We start from the raw sequence: 19,498 nt of genomic DNA, 5'->3' as shown, positions 1-19,498 counted from the left end.
ATTGAAAATATCAGCTTGGTTAGTGTGACTAATAACTGAAGTGGTTGAGGTGTGCGCGGAATGGTGAATGACAGAAGTCCAGACAGACTGAAGGTTAGAAGCACAATTAACTGTTCACTCGCCCACTGAACTCACCACAAAACCCACTAGCTGAGAAATGATTTACTAAACTGAAGTCTAGATACTCTTTGTATCACACCTTCTCCTCTACATCAGGGATGGCTGCTACCTCCCATTCATTTCAATCAACAAACCTGTGATAGAGATATCTGCTTGACCTATTTCACTTACATTGATAGGTTTTTGTTTATTTCTTAGTACTTATTTAAATCAAATGGTAAAGTTTTGATTAAAAACCTAAAGCAAATGACAAAAGGACTGGATACTCCTGGGATGAAGCTTCAGGGTTGGCCAAGTCCACTTTTCACTTAAAGCCCATATGAATGAATGAATGAATGAAATTTATTTCAGTCAGTACAAACATGACAAAAAGCATCATTTTCAACGATGATTTCATAGGACAAAATTACAACCCAAAAAAAACATAGATATTCTTTAAAACAGACTGAAAGGGTGTAGGCTGAAGCTACAGCTTATTACGCCTACCCCCCTTACTTATATAGCAACATATTTGGCGTCAATCATAACATCAAAACAAAAAATTTCATAATCTTTTAACACAAAATCCAATTCCAAGTATCATTTATTTACATTACTCCCATTCATTTTAAATGTATTTTATATTTGTTCATTAAATTATTTTTAAATAATCTGCCTTGCTAGATATGCTCAGCTCATCCAGTCCTGCATAATTAAAGTGTCGCAACCAAAGGGCTATGGCAAGTCAAGTTGTGGAATGAGTTGAAAGCAATCTTTTCCAAAGTGTTTAAAATGTTGGAATCATAAGAACTTCATTTCAATTCCTTGGTTTTTATCAAGCGAAAACCAAAATGAAAAGTATAGCATACGTGTGGGAAAACAATGAGGGAAAAAAGCACAGCTTGGTTAATACTCACCTCTGATATTATATGTCCATTTTCAGCATGAACCTGAGCAATTGCTCCCAACTTCTTACAGTGACAGAAGATGGAATACAATTCGTCATCCTGAAGCATGAAGAGATCTTTGTATGCCATGAACATCTTAAAGGAATTCACACCCCTCTCATTAACTAATATTTCCATTTCTTCTTTCACCTGTGAAAAAGCAGATTAAAAAAGGAAGATATGGTAGTCTTCCACAGCTACAACAGAGAGAGAAAGACAGAAGAGAGGCGGGGGAGACAGAGAATAAAAAGAGGCAGCAAGAGAGAGAGAGAGAGAAAAGGACATGAGAACGAGAGAGAAGCAGGAGAGAGAGTGAGAAAGGAGGCTGAAAGAAAGTAGAACATAGTATAAGTAGAAAAAGAGAACAATGAGCAAGCTTGGAGAAGGGGGTAAACAGTGGGGCAGAGAAAAATGAGACCAGACAGAGGATGACTACAGCAGAGACACAAGGGAAGGAGATGAAAGTGCTGCCCAGGTCAGCAACTGGAGGGCAGCCAGCCACTCAAATCAATTCCCAGATTGTTTCTTTAACACAATATACCATCCATATTTACTGAACTCGGTATAGTTTGTGTACTATTGTTGCACACATACTATCTCTTCTGAACTTGAACTTTTTCATGAATTCCAGTGTCAATTTGCAGTTGGTGTTCAACTACAGAGAACTATACTATCAACAATATAATTTCTTCAATCCAGGACAATTCACTGAGACTTCCATGTAGAGTCCCCAGAGTAGGTATGTATACCAGCCTATAGTAACACCTATGACTCATGAAGAACATTACAGAACAGACATCTGGCATCCTCAAAGCATAACTGCCACTTCCTGGAAAAATAAACACAAGAGATTCTACAGATGCTGGAAATTCAGATCAATACACACAAAATGGTGGAGGAACTCAGCAGTCAAGCAGCATAAATGGGCAGGAATATGTAGTCAATGTTTTGGGCCATGAACCTTCATCAGGACTGGAAAGGAAAGGGGAAGAAGTCAGAATAAGAAGGTGGGAAAGGAGTCGGACTACTAGCTGACAGCTGATAGATGAAAGGAGGTGAGCGGAAAGGTGGATGGAAGGAGAAGAGAAGCTAAAAAGTGATTTGTGGAAGAAGTAAAGGAATGAAGAAGGAGGAAGAATCTGATAGGAGTGGAGAATGGACTAATGGAGAAAAGAAAGGAGGGGCAGCAGAGAGAGGTGAATGGTAGGTGAGAAGAAGAGAAATGGTAAGGGGGCGCCAGAAACTTCCAGAGTTACTACCTGGAATTCTCTACTCTGGAGGAGACCTGTGGCGCTCAACTTCAAAGCATTGACACTTACGGTAATATGCTTAATCCTGAAAACCTTAAACATTATAACAAACAGTGCCTGCTCTTACCTACACACAGTCAAGCCAAGGCTGGCATCTACTCTCACCTCTCTTTTACTCTTTACCTATCTGAAAAGACTTCGGGTATTCTCTTTAATATAAGCTTACCTTCAGATTTCATCTCCCCCCATGGCCTTTTTAGTTGCCTTCTGTTGGTTTTTAAAAAGCTTCCCAAACCTCTAACTTCCCACTATTTTTTGCTCTATTATATGCCCTTTCTTTTGCTTTTATGATGTCTTTGACTTCCATTGTCAGCACGGTTGAGTCATCCTGCCTTTAGAATACTTCTTCTTTGGGATTCATCTATCTTGCACCTTCCCAATTACTCCCAGAAACTCCAGACATCGCAGTTCTGCCATGATCCCTGCTAGTGTTCCCTTCCAATCAACTTTGGCCAGCTCTTCTCTCATGCCTCTATAATTCCCTCTACTATACTGTAATACCGATACATCTGAATTTATGCTTCTTCCTCTCCAACTGCAAGGTGAATTCTATCATATTATGATCACTACCTCTTAACTAGATCAATCATATAAATACTGTAGCTACAAGAGAATTGAGGCAGAATATTCTGCAGTGAACAATACACTGACACAAACCCTTCTCATCATCTAAAAGCCCAAATGTGTGATGGAAATGTCTCCACTTGTTTGAATCAGTGCAACTCAAACAATATCATGCATTGTTTGACTTGACTGGAATTCCACTACCACTCTGTATATTCAATCTCTACATCACCCATGCAAGACTAATCCTGTTGAAAATATCTCAAAACACACATTAACTACTGAGACTTGTTTCAGAAAGCCCTCAATATTAACACATATTATGATAATCACTGGAATTTTACAAACATTATTTAAGCTGAAATAAATTTACTTAATGTGTTCACTGTACCTTTGCACTCCACCAGGTCACAGCTACATGGAATGAGTAATCACAACAGACTTTGGGATCTGCCCAGCTCTTCCATCTGTCATAAGCTTCTAATAAAGAGGTACCTTTGTGAGGGATCACAAAGTCCAATATCATGGTCGTACCTCCTGCCACAGCAGCCTGTAAAATATGAAATATTACATTGCTGAGCTCAGTTAGACCAAAGAAATTTCTCACGTTTCCCATTCACTCACTCCCCCAATCTAGTTTCATCTGCCCAGAATCCCTTCCATCTAGTTCCACTTATCACATACCAGTGTCTCTCCCTTGCCTTCTGTTCCGAAGTCCAGCATCAGCTATGTATAGCATATGCATGGGTGGGAGGGAGGAATGGGGCTTGTTTTGTTGTGTTCTGTATTGTTCTGCTGAGCATTGTGGGCGTGCTATGTTGGCACCAGATGGTGTGGCGACACGGGCGAACCGCCCCTAGTACACACTTGGATATGCTGGTTGTTAATACAAATTACATATTTCACAGTATGTTTTGATGTATATGATAAATAAACTTGAATCTTTAATCAGCTGTCTGGTTTGTCTTCATACCTCTCATTTGTTATTGGATTCCTGTGTCAGTACCAATGTCACCTCTGTTATACAATTCATTAGAACACTTTCAGAACCTTGGGAATTTTGGTTAATCGATCTCGCCACCCACCCTGTTGACATGATTTTTGGAGAAGTGCCTTAATCTCATTTGACCTTCAACCCAGAAGTTTAACTCAGGTCTGTAACTCAGGAATCAAACTTTAAAGGGGAATGGGATGACACTCAGACACTAGTGATGTAGTGGTTTACCTAGTCACGGCACAGAAACAGCCGCTTCAGCCCATGTCGCCCTAGTCCCATCGACCCACACGTGGACCACATCCCTGCATACCCTTCCCATCCATGTTGTTACCCAAACTTCTCATAAATGTTGAAATTGAACCCACACCCACCACTTCCACAATGACTCCACCCTCTGAGAGAAGTTCACCCTCATGTTCCCTTTAAATATTTCAGCTTTTATCCTTAACCTGACCTCTAAGTCCTAATATCACCCAGCCTCAGTAGAAAAAGCCTGCTTGCATTTACCCTATCTATACCCTTCATTATTTTATATACCCTTCCCTTCATTCTCCTACACTCCAGGGAATAAAATGCTAATCACCTCAACCTATTCTCGAAACTCATGTCCTCAAATTCCAGTGAAATTCTTGTAAATTTTCTCTATACTCTTCAAATTTATTGATACATTTTCTGTTGGTATGTGACAAAAACTGCACACAATACTCCAAATTAGCCCTATCTACCTGTGACATCACATTCAAGTAATTATTCCCAGATCCCTCTGTTCTACTGCACTCCTTTATGCCTTAAAATTCACTGTGTAAATCCTACCCTGGTAGGGCAAAAAGGGAAATCACAATCAAGCTTCCCAGAGCAATTTTTTTTTTAGGTGGATTGCATCTATATATCTAAAAGCAGCCAGGTGCCTTGCATAAAAATGAAAAATGGTCAATAGAAAATTAAATACCGCCAGAGGATTGGCAGCAATCCTATGTTTAAAAATAGAGATCCAGCAAGTTCAGAGAATTCGTCCAGAATTAAGCCATTTGGTGCATCGAGCCTGTTCCGCCATTTCATCACGGCAGATCCATTTTCCATCTCAGTCGAAATATCCTGCCACCTTCCATATCCTTTCATGTTCTGACTAATCATGAATCTATCAACCTCTGCCTTAAATATACCCAATGACTTGGCCTCCACAGCCACCTGTGGCAACGAATTCCACATATTCACCACCCTCTGGCCAAAGAAGTTCCTCCTCATCTCCACTCTAAAAGGATGCCCCTCTATTCTGAGGGTATATCCTCTGGTCTTAGACTCCCCCACCATAGGAAACATTCTCTCCACATCCACTCAGCATTCGATAAGTTTCAATGAGGTCACCCCTCACTGAATTGGTGAAATATTATCCAATCCTTAATCAAAGATGCACAGAAAAGCTTTCAGAGATTGAGAATACACAATTTCCAGCAGAGATTTCCAAATAGAGGGTTGTAATTGACCAAACTTACACTATTATTTTCAGTAGCAGAAACCAAAAGTACCTGACTGCAGAAGATGAAACATAGATGGGAGTTTCAAAATACCATCAACAGCACACAACATGGAAGCCCATAGCAAGGATAGAAAATATGGAATTAGGAATATGTAGCAAGCTCATTAAAAATTTTCAGATGACACCAATATGGTATGTTCCAAAGGCTGCAGAAAATAAAGGTGCAGGCAATAAGGCCTTAAATCAAAAAATAAATAAAGCACAGTTCTTTATCACTAGAAAAGTCAAATTGAAAAGTAGATATTATGTTAAACTTCCCTGTTCTAGAAAGAGGGAAAAGAAATGAGAGGGAGAGTGGAAGAAGAGGGAGGAAGAAGGAGTGAGGAAAAAAGCCAAAAGAAAAGGAAGAAGTGGAAGAGGAGGAAACAAGGCAGAAGAACAGTTGCTTGGAGGATGTGGGAAAATAATTACAGGGATGACCCATGAACTGCACGCTCACACCAAATCAGAAATGATGAACGGGCTGGGTCCCTTTTCTCTTGCAAACAAAAAACTGCAGGGTGAACGAGTAAAGTACTTTACAATGAGAAAAGGTTTCTATAGATCACACAGAGAATGCTTCTAATAAATCTACTGCTTAAATGAAAAATAAACTGCATTTCTTTTAAATGGGGTCTTTTCAATTAGATCTTTATGAAGTTTGAAGATACTTACACTTAGAGGTAAGTTGGAATTCAAGGGAAATGGTCCCTTGCCATTGAGTTACCTTTGAAGTTCCACTGAGCAGATTGCTCAGAATCAAGGAAGCTTTATACTGATTTTTGTAAAATGAAGTAACAGTTCTCTGCTGGGCAATTCCATCCTTTCTAGCCAGGTAATTAACCTTTGTATATCATTTGTCTCAGTCAAGAAATTCAATATCAACTTCACACTGTATTACAGTTTTACCCTAATAGTCCTATTCTACATAAGACAGCTGGGAAGCCAAGCAGCAACACATGAATACTGATGGTGTGAGAATGTGTTGATGATAATCGACTTTGTGGCTGTTATCATCAGCAACAATTCCAGAGGAATGAATTGGTAGCAGAAGTGGTATATGCAGACTCATTTGTAACATTTGAAAAGTTTAGATAGATACATGAATGAGAGGGAGCAAGAAAGAGATGGAGGATTATGGTCCAGGTGGGGGCCAATTGGACCAGGCAAAAATCCAGGCTGGCTTGGACTAGATGGGATGAAGTGCCTTTTTCTGTGCTGTACTGCTCTATGACTTTTTGATTCTATGCCCCATACTTCCTCTGCATGTTCCTAGCCTTGTATAGTGTGCAATTAGAGACAAAGTGGAAAGTTTTCCCCCAATATTTTTACTCTTCTTCTCACTGGCAGTGCTTTCTAACTATGGATCACACACACACACACACACACACACACACACACACACACACACACAAGCACAGAGTAAAGGCACAGTGAACTAGCGCTGGAGAGATTGAGTGAACCATCTAGAAGCATGGAGATGGATGGTAATGCGGATACACTGATTTAGAAGAATATTCTTGTACTTTGCAGATAGCAGAGAGGTTCTCGCAATTGAGGAAGCAGTTCCTCATTCTCTACTGACCATTATGGTGCTAAGGTTTAGGGCAGCAATGACGGTCCTCCAACTCTGGCGGTGTTCATCATGTCAGTAGTTGGGTTTTCACTACTGTCAGTCATGCAAGTCCCAGGTGGAGATTCCGGAGTACCATCACACTCAGATGCAGACAGATTATTCATTGCTGTTTCTGTAACCGTTTTACTGTCAGGGTTGTTAGCCTGAGCTGAACCCCTGAACCTGGAGGACCGGTGGACCTCTCTTGGTCTGCGCTCTACCTTTGATCAGTTTGGCATGTATGACCCCACCAAAAGCCAAAGCATAAAGCCCATATAGCTTTCTGGGTCATTGAGGCACACAAGCCTCCAAACCCTATGTCAAAGTTGTGGTTCTCTTGGAGGAGTTCCTCATTATTAAGCATTTAATCTCTATCCTGCCATAACAATAATTCAACCCCATTTCTGTTTCATGACAACACCCACCCTGACGACAGGATGCTCATGGTTGAAAACTTAATGATAGTGCTGCTCTTGAACATTACAAATAAATACTTGACCTACTTTTGTTGATGATAGTTATTGCCTGGTAATTGTAAGGTATAAATATTAGCTGCCACATGTCAGATCGTTATTTATGTTTTGCTATATGTTGCCATGATTAATTAACCAGAGATGAGGAAATGCCAAATACCAAGAATTAACACCAATTGTTCATGGGATTTTCTTCATGTTAACTAACTGTTGCACTTGCCCTTGTATCAGGTGTCTCAACAGCTCATATACTGTACCTTTGTATATTTTGTGGTTTGGAACACCCTTGAATCATTGCACAAATTACCATATAGAACTTGAGTATTACAAGTTGAAAATCTATATGTCATTTTAATTGCCCACTCTGAAGTGGGGATGTTCTCTATCCATACATAGAAACATAGAAACATAGAAAATAGGTGCAGGAGTAGGCCATTCGGCCTTTCGAGCCTGCACCGCCATTTATTATGATCATGGCTGATCATCCAACTCAGAACCCTGCACCAGCCTTCCCTCCATACCCCCTGACCCCCGTAGCCACAAGGGCCATATCTAACTCCCTCTTAAATATAGCCAATAAACGGGCCTCAACTGTTTCCTGTGGCAGAGAATTCCACAGATTCACCACTCTCTGTGTGAAGAAGTTTTTCCTAATCTCAGTCCTAAAAGGCTTCCCCTTTATCCTCAAACTGTGACCCCTCGTTCTGGACTTCCCCAACATTGGGAACAATCTTCCTGCATCTAGCCTGTCCAATCCCTTTAGGATATTATACGTTTCAATCAGATCCCCCCTCAATCTTCTAAATTCCAGCGAGTACAAGCCCAGTTCATCCAGTCTTTCTTCATATGAAAGTCCTGCCATCCCAGGTATTAATCTGGTGAACCTTCTTTGTACTCCCTCTATGGCAAGGATGTCTTTCCTCAGGTAAGGGGACCAAAACTGCACACAATACTTCAGGTGTGGTCTCACCAAGGCCTTGTACAACTGTAGTAGTACCTCACTGCTCCTGTACTCAAATCCTCTCGCTATAAATGCCAGCATAGCATTCGCCTTTTTCACCGCCTGCTGTACCTGCATGCCCACTTTCAATGACTGGTGTATAATGACACCCAGGTCTCGTTGCACCTCCCCTTTTCCTAATCGGCCACCATTCAGATAATAATCTGTTTTCCTGTTTTTGCCACCAAAGTGGATAACTTCACATTTATCCACATTAAATTGCATCTGCCATGAATTTGCCCACTCACCCAACCTATCCAAGTCACCATGCATCCTCTTAGCATCCTCCTCACAGCTAACACTGCCGCCCAGCTTCGTGTCATCCGCAAACTTGGAAATGCTGCATTTAATTCCCTCATCCAAGTCAGTAATATATATTGTAAACAACTGGGGTCCTAGCACTGAGCCTTGCGGTACCCCACTAGTCAGTGCCTGCCATTCTGAAAAGGTCCCGTTTATTCCCACTCTTTGCTTCCTGTCTGCTAACCAATTCTCTATCCACATCAATACCTTACCCCCAATACCGTGTGCTTTAAGTTTGCACACTAATCTCCTGTGTGGGACCTTGTCAAAAGCCTTTTGAAAATCCAAATATACCACATCCACTGGTTCTCCCCTATCCACTCTACTAGTTACATCCTCAAAAAATTCTGAGGTTCGTCAGACATGATTTTCCTTTCACAAATCCACGCTGACTTTGTCCGATGAATTCATCGCTTTCCAAATGTGCTGTTATCACATCTTTGATAACTGACTCCAGCAGTTTCCCCACCACCGACGTTAGGCTAACCGGTCTATAATTCCCCGGTTTCTCTCTCCCTCCTTTTTTAAAAAGTGGGGTACATTAGCCACCCTCCAATCCTCAGGAACCAGTCCAGAATCTAACGAGTTTTGAAAAATTATCACTAATGCATCTACTATTCCTTGGGCTACTTCCTTAAGCACTCTGGGATGCAGACCATCTGGCCCTGGGGATTTATCTGCCTTCAATCCCTTCAATTTACCCAACACCACTTCCCTACTAACATGTATTTCCCTCAGTTCCTCCATCTCACTGGACCCTCTGTCCCTTACTATTTCTGGAAGATTATTTATGTCCTCCTTAGTGAAGACAGAACCAAAGTAATTATTCAATTGGTCTGCCATGTCCTTGCTCCTCATAATCAATTCACCTGTTTCTGTCTGTAGGGGACCTACATTTGTCTTTACCAGTCTTTTCCTTTTTACATATCTATAAAAGCTTTTACAGTCCGTTTTTATGTTCCCCACCAGTTTTCTCTCATAATCATTTTTCCCCTTCCTAATTAAGCCCTTTGCCCTCCTCTGCTGAACTCTGAATTTCTCCCAGTCCTCAGGTGAGCCACTTTCTCTGGCTAATTTGTATGCTACTTCTTTGGAATTGATACTATCCCTGATTTCTCTTGTCAGCCACGGGTGCACTACCTTCCTTGATTTATTCTTTTGCCAAACTGGGATGAACAATTGTTGTAGTTCATCCATGCAATCCTTAAATGCTTGCCATTGCATATCCACTGTCAATCCTTTAAGTGTCATTTGCCAGTCTATCTTAGCTAATTCATGTCTCATACCTTCAAAGTTACCCCTCTTTAAGTTCAGAACCTTTGTTTCTGAATTAACTATGTCACTCTCCATCTTAATGAAGAATTCCACCATATTATGGTCACTCTTACCCAAGGGGCCTCTCACGACAAGATTGCTAATTAACCCTTCCTCATTGCTCAAAACCCAGTCTAGAATAGCCTGCTTTCTAGTTGGTTCCTCGACATGTTGGTTCAAAAACCATCCCGCATACATTCCAAGAAATCCTCTTCCTCAGCACCTTTACCAATTTGGTTCACCCAATCTACATGTAGATTGAAGTCACCCATTATAACTGCTGTTCCTTTATTGCACACATTTCTAATTTCCTGTTTAATACCATCTCCGACCTCACTACTACTGTTAGGTGGCCTGTACACAACTCCCACCAGCGTTTTCTGCCCCTTAGTGTTACGCAGCTCTACCCATATCGATTCCACATCTTCCCGGCTTATGTCCTTCCTTTCTTTTGCGTTAATCTCATCTTTAACCAGCAACGCCACCCCACCTCCTTTTCTTTCATGTCTATCCCTCCTGAATATTGAATATCCCTGAACGTTGAGTTCCCATCCTTGGTCACCCTGGAGCCATGTCTCTGTGATCCCAACTATATCATAATCATTAATAACAATCTGCACTTTCAATTCATCCATCTTGTTACAAATGCTCCTTGCATTGACACACAAAGCCTTCAGGCGCTCGTTTACAACTCTCATAGCCCTTATACAATTATGTTGAAAAGTGGCCCTTTTTGATGCTTGCCCTGGATTTGTCGGCCTGCCACTTTTACTTTCCTCCTTACTATTTTTTGCTTCTACCCTCACTTTACACCCCTCTGTCTCTCTGCACTGGTTCCCATCCCCCTGTTGTGAACTAACCTCCTCTCACCTAGCCTCTTTAATTTGATTCCCACCCCCCAACCATTCTAGTTTAAAGTCACCTCAGAAGCCCTCGCTAATCTCCCTGCCAGGATATTGGTCCCCCTAGGATTCAAGTGTAACCCGTCCTTTTTGTACAGGTCACGCCTGCGCCAAAAGAGGTCCCAATGATCCAAAAACTTGAATCCCTGCCCCCTGCTCCAATCCCTCAGACACGCATTTATCCTCCACCTCATCGCATTCCTACTCTCACTGTTGCGTGGCACAGGCAGTAATCCCGAGATTACTACCTTTGCGGTCCTTTTTCTCAACTCCCTTCCTAGCTCCCTATATTCTCCTTTCAGGACCTCTTCCCTTTTCCTACCTATGTCATTGGTACCTATATGTACCACGACCTCTGGCTCCTCACCCTCCCACTTCAGGATATCTTGAACAAGATCAGAAATATCCCGGAGCCTGGCACCAGGGAGGCAAACTACCATCCGGGTCTCTGGACTGCGTCCACAGGATCACCTATCTGACCCCCTTACTATCGAGTCCCCTATCACAACTGCACAAAAGTCTTAGGTCCCTAGATTTTTTTTTATGGTTTCAGATGGTATGGCCTCCACAGAGCCCTGATGATCTAATCATCATCAAGGCTGCCTAGGATTACCTGGAGAGACAGAAGCAAGCAAGACAACCAAAGTCTGCAGAAGAACTGTGGGAAGTTCTCCAAGATGCTTGGAAGAACCTACCAACTGATTTTCTTATAAACACAAGAAATTCTGCAGGTACACAAAGCTGGAATAACTCTGCAGGCTAGGCAGCATCCATGGAAATGAAGAAACAATTGATGTTATTTCGGGCAGAGACCCTTCTTAAGGACTGGAAATGAAGGGGGAAGACACCAGAATAAAAAGGTGAAGGAGGGGAAGAAGGATAGCTAGGTGGGTGGGAAAGGTAAAGGGCTGGAGATGAAGAAATCTGATAGGGCAAGAGACTGGACCATAGGAGAGAGGGAAGGAGGAGGGGCACCGGGGGAGGTGATAGGCAGGTGAGAAAGGCAAGAGGCCAGAGTGGGGATGAGGGGAGGGGGAGGGAATTTTTTTTACTGGATGGAGAAATCAATATTTATGCCATCAGGGTATAGAACTACATGCCAATTTTAAAGGCAAAGGGTAGTCACACTAAATATTGATTTAGTTTTTTTACTGTTTATTGTTCCTACAGTTTTTTAATATTTAGAAACTTTTCATTACTTTTGAAAGCATTTTCACTTTACAAATCTGTGCAAGATTTATATTTACACCAATCAAACCTTGGCCATTTGTTATAATGACTGTTGCTGTATTAAAACAGCAAGGGCAAATTTTGCCAAAAATATGAGGTTTGGCAGATGGTAAGGCAGGACTAGGTATGCCTGTATCTTATTCGTTAGATGGAGCATTTGGATTAGAGTTGTAGCTGAAATTCTTCAGTGCAGTTTCTATTACATTAACTTCAACCTCCCCCTTCTTTACGTTTTGTTTTCCCTGAGATGCAGGGGAGGGAGTAGACATTTAATTTGGGTCCTGCCTCTTTGCATATTTAGAGGGTGAAGGATGAGGCAGTTTAGGTTTCATATTTTTCTCCTTAATATTTATAACTGTGTTTGAATAGCATCCTTCAATCTGCAATGTGCAAGATGAAAGTTCCTTGATTATTTTAGATGAGGACATGGTGCTTTTACCCCAGATCTCTCTTTTACTCTGAACTGCTCCAAGTCACTGGCCCCCTCTTTCTGAACAGACCAAGAACCAATAGGAAGGCTGTAAAGTGCTATGATGCTGCATGTGAATTTTGCCCCATTTCATATTGCGATCCCTATAAATCAGACAAATGATTACAATAGCCTTCAGTTACATTTACAGCTGTACATAGGTACATGGCAATTAGAACTGAAATTTCACCATCGAGGAGATCTCTTCAATTTCTTCCTTATCAATACAGATCGCATGAAGAGATGTTGCCACAATCATCGGTAAGTGAATGTTGCTTATCTTGAAAATGATACCTCAGAGGATAATGTCCAAACTATGCTGGCTCATTTATGATTTACACTATTTAAGTCTGAAGAAAAACTTGCATCGACAGAATATACTGTATGTCAAAAGTAAATTTCCTTTCCTCATTTCATACAGCTAAACTGTGAAGTCACTACTGCCAATATCAACTTGACAGACCCAAAGGCAATGTAGAAGAAGAAGAAGAAAGCCCTTAACTCTGAGTGGAGTCATCGGGACACCGTCATGATGGCGTTTTTTTTAGCAGGCTTTCTTATTTTTATGAGGCCGAGTTGCTAGCTCGACGCTCAACCCAGCATGGATGGAAAGCGTGGAAGGGAACCGGCTGGATTCAAACTCGGGAGCCTTCGCTCCGAAGTCTGGCACTGATGCCACTACACCACCAGCCGGCTAAAGGCAATGTATCTTCCTGTAATCAGAATCAGAAACAGGTTTAGCATCACCGGCAAATGTTGTGAAATGTGTTAACTTTGCAGCAGCAGTTCAATGCAATACATGATCTACAGGAAAAAACTGAATTACAGTAGGTATATAATATGTACATGAAATAGTTAAATTAAATAAGTAGTGCAAAAACATAAATTTTTTAAAAAAGTAGTGAGGTAGTGTTCATGGTTTCAATATCCATTCAAAAATCAGATGGCAGAGGGGAACAAGCTATTCCTGAATCATTTAGAAAAGGGCATGTATGGGTGGTGAGGGTCCTTAATGATGGATGCCACCTTCCTGAGGCACCTCTGCTTGAAGATGCCTTGGCTACCATGGAGGCTAGTAGTCATGATGGAGCTGACTAAGTTTACAACTCTCTGCGGCTTACTTCAATCCTGTACAGTAGCCCTCCACCCCATACCAGACAGTGATACTGTCAGGCAGAATGCTTTCCACATCTGCAGAAATTTACAAATGTTTGAGGTGATATTCCAAATCTTTATAGCTGTGTAAATATGCTGGGACCAGGTTAGGGTCTCAGGGATATTAACACCCAGGAACTTGGTTGCTCGCTCTCTCCACTTCTGCTCCCTCCATAGGGATTGGTGTGAGTTCCCTTGACCTACCCTCTCTGAAGTCCACAATCAGCTCTTTGGTCTTATTGATGCTGAGTGCAAAGTTGTTGCTGTGTCATCACTCAACTAGCTGGTATATCTCACTCCTATAAGCCCTCTCGTCACCATCTGAGATTCTGCCAATAATGGTAGAGCAGTGGGCTAAGCACATAGCCCTGAGGTGCACCAGAGTTGATCTTCAGCAAGGTGGAGATGTTAATCTGCACAGATTGTGGTCTTCCCGTTAGGAAGTCAGGGATCCAGTTGCAAAAGGTGGTACAGAGGCCCAGGTTCTGTAGCTTTTCAATCAGGACTGTAGGAATGAAGGTGTTAAATGCTGAGCTATAGTCAATAAACAGCATCCTGACAAAAGGTATTTGTATTGTCTAGGTGATCTAAGGGCTCATGGACAGCCAAGGAGATCACGTCCACTGTAGACCTATTGTGACTAAAGGCAAATTGCAATGGGTACAGGTCCTTGCTGATCCTTGATTCTAGCCATGACCAAGCTCTCAAATAATTTCATCACCATAGATATGAGTGCTAACATGCTCACACTGCTCTTCTTGGCCACTGGTATAATTGTTAACATTTGAAGCAGGTGGGAATTTCCAACTGTAGCAGTGAGAGATTGAAAATGTCTTTGAGCACTCTGCCAATTGGTTGACACAAATTTTCAAAGCCTTACCAGGTTCTCCATTGAGGCCCACAGTCTTGTGAGGATTCACCCTCCTGAAAGACAGCCTGACGTTAGTCTCCAGGACAGAGATCACAGGGTCACCAGGTGCAGCAGGGATCCTTATAGCTGTAGTTTTATTCTTTCTTTCAAAGTGAGCACAAAAGGTGTTGAGCTCATCTGGGAGTGAAGCAACCCTGCCATTCATGATGTTGAGCTTTGCTTTGTAAGAAGTAATGGCCTGCAAACCTTGCTAGAGTTGATGTGCATCCAATATTGCTTCCAACCAACTTGGAATTGTTTCTTAGCTCTTGAAATAGCCCTCCTCGTCGTACCTGGTTTACTTGTACACACCTGGTCACCAGGCTTAAATGCCATAGATCTAGCCCTCAGCAGACTACGAACTTCCTGGTTCATCCACAACTTTTGATTTGGGTATGTGCAGTATGTTCTTGTAGTCACACAATCATCCACACAGGTTTTAATGAAGTCAGTGACTGCTGTGGTGTACACATTCAAACTCAAAGACAAATCCCTGTGTACCGTCCAGTCCACTGACTTAAAGCAGTCCTGTAAGTGTTCCTTCACCTCCCTTGTCCAAACCTACTTGGTCCTCACTGCTGGGGCTGCAGTCTTCAGTCTCTGCCTATAGTCAGGGAGTAGGGGCAAAGCCAGGTGATCAGACTTTCCAAAGTGTGGGTGTGGAATAGCACAGTAAGCACTCTTGATGGTGGTGTAACAGTCATCCAGTGCACTGCTACAAGTTCGTTGATCATAATCACTTAGATACTTTTTCAAGCTGACCTGGTTAAAATCCCCACAATGACGGGGAAAACATCAGGGTGTGCTGTTTCATGCCTGTTGATCATATCGTTCAGATTGTCTAGAGCCTGTTTGATATTGGCCTATGGTGGATTGTACACGGCTACCAAAATTATTACTTGAATCTCCAGCGGGAAGTAAGATGGCCGGTGTTCTAGGTTTGGAGAACAGGACTGGGACAGTATCGCCACGTTTGTGCACCATGAGGAATTGATCATGAAGCACCTTCCCCACCCCCGGCCTTTGGCTTTAAAAGACTTAGCAGTCCTATCTTGGCGGTGTAACCTGAACCCATCAATTTGAATCTTAATGCTTAATGGTCTGAGGGTGGATAAATCTCATGGACCTGATGGAATGCACCCTTGGGTTCTGAAGGAAGCAGCTGGACAGATTGTGGAGGCATTTATGATGATTTTTCAAGAACCAATAGATTCTGGCATTGTACTGGATGACTGGAAAATTGCAAATGTTAGTGGAATACGTAAAAAGGGTGGGAGGCAGCAGAAAGGAAACTATAGACCTATTAGCCTGACATCAGTGGTTGGAAAGTTGTTGGAATAGATAGTTAGGGATGAGACTACAGAGTACCTGGAGGCACATGACAAGATAGGCCAAAGCCACATGGTTTCCTGAAAGGAAAATCCTGCCTGACTAACCTACTGCAATTTTTTGAGGAAATTACAAGCAGGGTAGACAAAGGAGATGCAGTAGATGTGGTGTACTTGGGTTTTCAGAAGGCCTTTAACAAAGTGCCGCACATGAGGCGGCTTAGCAAGATAAGAGCCCATGGAATTATGATTTGGGCAATGGGGTTAATGGATTTGTGGCTAAATTTGTGGATTATACAAAGATAGGTGGAAGAGCGGGTAGTGTTGGGGAAACAGAGAGCCTGCAGAGAGACTTAAATAGTTTAGGGGAATGGGCAAAGGAGTGGCAAATGAAATACAATGTTGGAAAGTGTATGGTCATGCACTTTGGTGAAAGAAATAAACGGGAAGACTATTATTTGGATAGAGAGAAAATTCAAAATGCAGAGATGCAAAGGGACTTGGGAGTCTTTGTGCAGGATACCCTAAAGGTTAACCTCCAGGTTGAGTCGGTGGTGAAGAAGGCAAATGCAATGTTAGCATTCATTTCTAGAGATATAGATGTTAAGAGCAGGGATGTGATGTTGAGGCTCTATAAGAAACTTGTGAGACCACACTTGGAGTATTGTGTGTCGTTTTGGCTCCTTATTTTAGAAAGGATATACCGACATTGAAGAGGGTTCAGAGAGCATTCACGAGAATGTTTCCAGGAATGAAAGGGTTACCGTATGAGGAATGTCTGGCAGCTCTTGGACTGTATCCCCTGGAGTTCAGGAAAATGAGGGGAGATCTTATAGAAACATTCCAAATGTTAAAAGGCCTGAACAGATTAGATATAGGGGAGTCTAGGACAAGAAGGTATGACTTCAGAAGTTTAGAATGTCCATTTAGAACAGAGATGTGGAGAAATTACTTCAGTCAGAGGGTGGTAAATCTGTGGAATTTGTTGCCACAGGTGGCTGTGGAGGCCAAGTCATTGCATGCATTTAAGGCAAAGATAGATAGGTTCTTGATTAGCCAGGGCATCAAAGGGTATGGGGAAAAAGTAGGGGAGTGGCAATGACTGGAAGAATTGGATCAGACCATGATTGAATGGTGGAACAGACTTGATGGGCCAAATCGCCTACTTCTTCTTCTATATCTTATGGCCTTATGATTTTATATCTCTGATTTATTTATTACCTAATTTTCTCAGAATCCAAGTTCTTAAAAAGGGTCTCTAACCGGAAACACAAACTGGTTCCTTTTTCCACAAATGCAAGTGGACCTTCCAGCTGTTCAATTCTATGTTTCACATTCTAGTATTTGCAGTTTTGTTTTGATAATCAACAATCTCTATTATGAACAACATCATGGACTGATCTGCCACAACCCTCTTGGCTTTTATTACCTCCGAGTGAAAAAAAGATACCTTGTATCAGTCCTGAAAAGCTGAGCCTCTTTTGAGGCCAATCACTAGCTCCAGATAATCTAGCCAGGAAAACTATCATCTGTGCATGAATTCTGTCTAGTCCCATAAGAAACATGTACTTTTCGATCAAATGGCTTTGCATTTTTGTTTCACATAGAAACATAGAAAATAGGTGCAGGAGTAGGCCATTTGGCCCTTCGAGCCTGCACCACCATTCAGAATGATCATGGCTGATCATCCAACTCAGAACCCTGTACCAGCCTTCTCTCCATACCCCCTGTTCCCTTTAGCCTCAAGGGCCATATCTAACTCCCTCTTAAATATAGCCAATGAACTGGCCTCAACTGTTTCCTGTGGCAGAGAATTCCACAGATTCACCACTCCTGTGTGAAGAAGTTTTTCCTAATCTCGGTCCTAAAAGGCTTCCCCTTTATCTTCAAGCTGTGACCCCTCGTTCTGGACTTCCCCAACATCGGGAACAATCTTCCTACATCTAGCCTGTCCAATCCTTTTAGGATTTTATACATTTCAATAAGATTCCCCCCTCAATCTTCTAAATTCCAGTGAGTATAAGCCTAGTTGATCCGGTCTTTCACCATATAAAAGTCCTGCCATCCCAGGAATCAATCCGGTGAACCTTCTTTGTATTCCCTCTATGGCAAGAATGTCTTTCCTCAGATTAGGGGACCAAAACTGCACACAATACTCCAGGCGTGGTCTCACCAAGGCCTTGTACAACTGCAGTAGTATCTCCCTGTTCCTGTACTCGAATCCTCTTGCTATGAATGCCAGCATACCATTCGCCTTTTTCACTGCCTGCTATACCTGCATGCCCACTTTCAATGACTGGCGTATAATGACACCCAGGTCTCGTTGCACCTCCCCTTTTCCAAATCAGCCACCATTCAGATAATAATCTGTTTTCCTGTTTTTGCCACCAAAGTGGATAACCTCACATTTATCCACATTAAATTGCATCTGCCATGAATTTGCCCACTCACCTAACCTATCCAAGTCACCCTGCATCCTCTTAGCATCCTCCTCACAGCTAACACTGCCGCCCAGCTTCGTGTCATCCGCAAACTTTGAGATGCTGCATTTAATTCCCTCATCTAAGTCATTCTGAAAAAGTCCCATTTATTCCCACTCTTTGCTTCCTGTCTGCCAACCAATTCTCTATCCACATCAATACCTTACCCCCAATACCGTGTGCTTTAAGTTTGCACAGTAATCTCCTGTGTGGGACCTTGTCAAAAGCCTTTTGAAAATCCAAATATACCACATCCACTGGTTCTCCCCTATCCACTCTACTAGTTACATCCTCAAAAAATTCTATGAGATTCGTCAGACATGATTTTCCTTTCACAAATCCATGCTGACTTTGTCCGATGATTTCACCGCTTTCCAAATGTGCTGTTATCACATCTTTGATAACTGACTCCAGCAGTTTCCCCACCACCGACGTTAGGCTAACCAGTCTATAATTCCCCGGTTTCTCTCTCCCTCCTTTTTTAAAAAGTGGGGTTACATTAGCCACCCTCCAATCCTCAGGAACTAATTTTAGAATTAGTTTTAGAATGTACAACATGTCCAGTCGGTTTAAAATCCCCTCATAAGACTGTGCCTCTTCCAGCAATCAGTCACCTAGTGCGTCTCGTGTAGGTGATCTTAATTCTATTCCTCTCTTCATTGGTGTCACCTGACTGAAGTGCTTCTAGCAATCTCTTTATATTTTCATAATTTCCCTTTCAATTACAGTTTCATTCACTGTCATATCTCTACCAGGCATATCTCCCCTCAAATAAATTCTACTGCTCTCTCCAATAAGGTTTCTGTTTATCTTTTACCTAGTTCTAATAAAAGAATTCATCATCCAAGAAGTTAACCGCTTATCTCTCCACAGATGATGATCTGAC

The 19,498-nt window shown here is 42.0% G+C and overlaps 1 protein-coding gene across 2 annotated transcripts in view; it reads right to left on the bottom strand.

Moving 5' to 3' along the window:
- dpys (dihydropyrimidinase) overlaps positions 1-19,498 on the bottom strand; it is a 76,083-nt gene that overhangs the window by 43,950 nt on the left and 12,635 nt on the right. For both annotated transcript variants that reach the window (XM_063054921.1, XM_063054920.1), the window contains exons 2-3: positions 3,312-3,470; positions 1,017-1,196 (exon numbers count right to left, since the gene is read on the bottom strand). In XM_063054921.1, the coding sequence (XP_062910991.1) occupies positions 1,017-1,196; positions 3,312-3,470 (339 nt within the window). The remainder of the gene's footprint in view (positions 1-1,016; positions 1,197-3,311; positions 3,471-19,498) is intronic.

This window comes from Mobula hypostoma, chromosome 1 (assembly GCF_963921235.1).
Source record: "Mobula hypostoma chromosome 1, sMobHyp1.1, whole genome shotgun sequence".
Taxonomy (NCBI): domain Eukaryota; kingdom Metazoa; phylum Chordata; class Chondrichthyes; order Myliobatiformes; family Myliobatidae; genus Mobula; species Mobula hypostoma.
The sequence above is the reverse complement of the archived record's forward strand: the minus strand, read 5'-3'. Positions and strand labels throughout refer to the sequence as shown.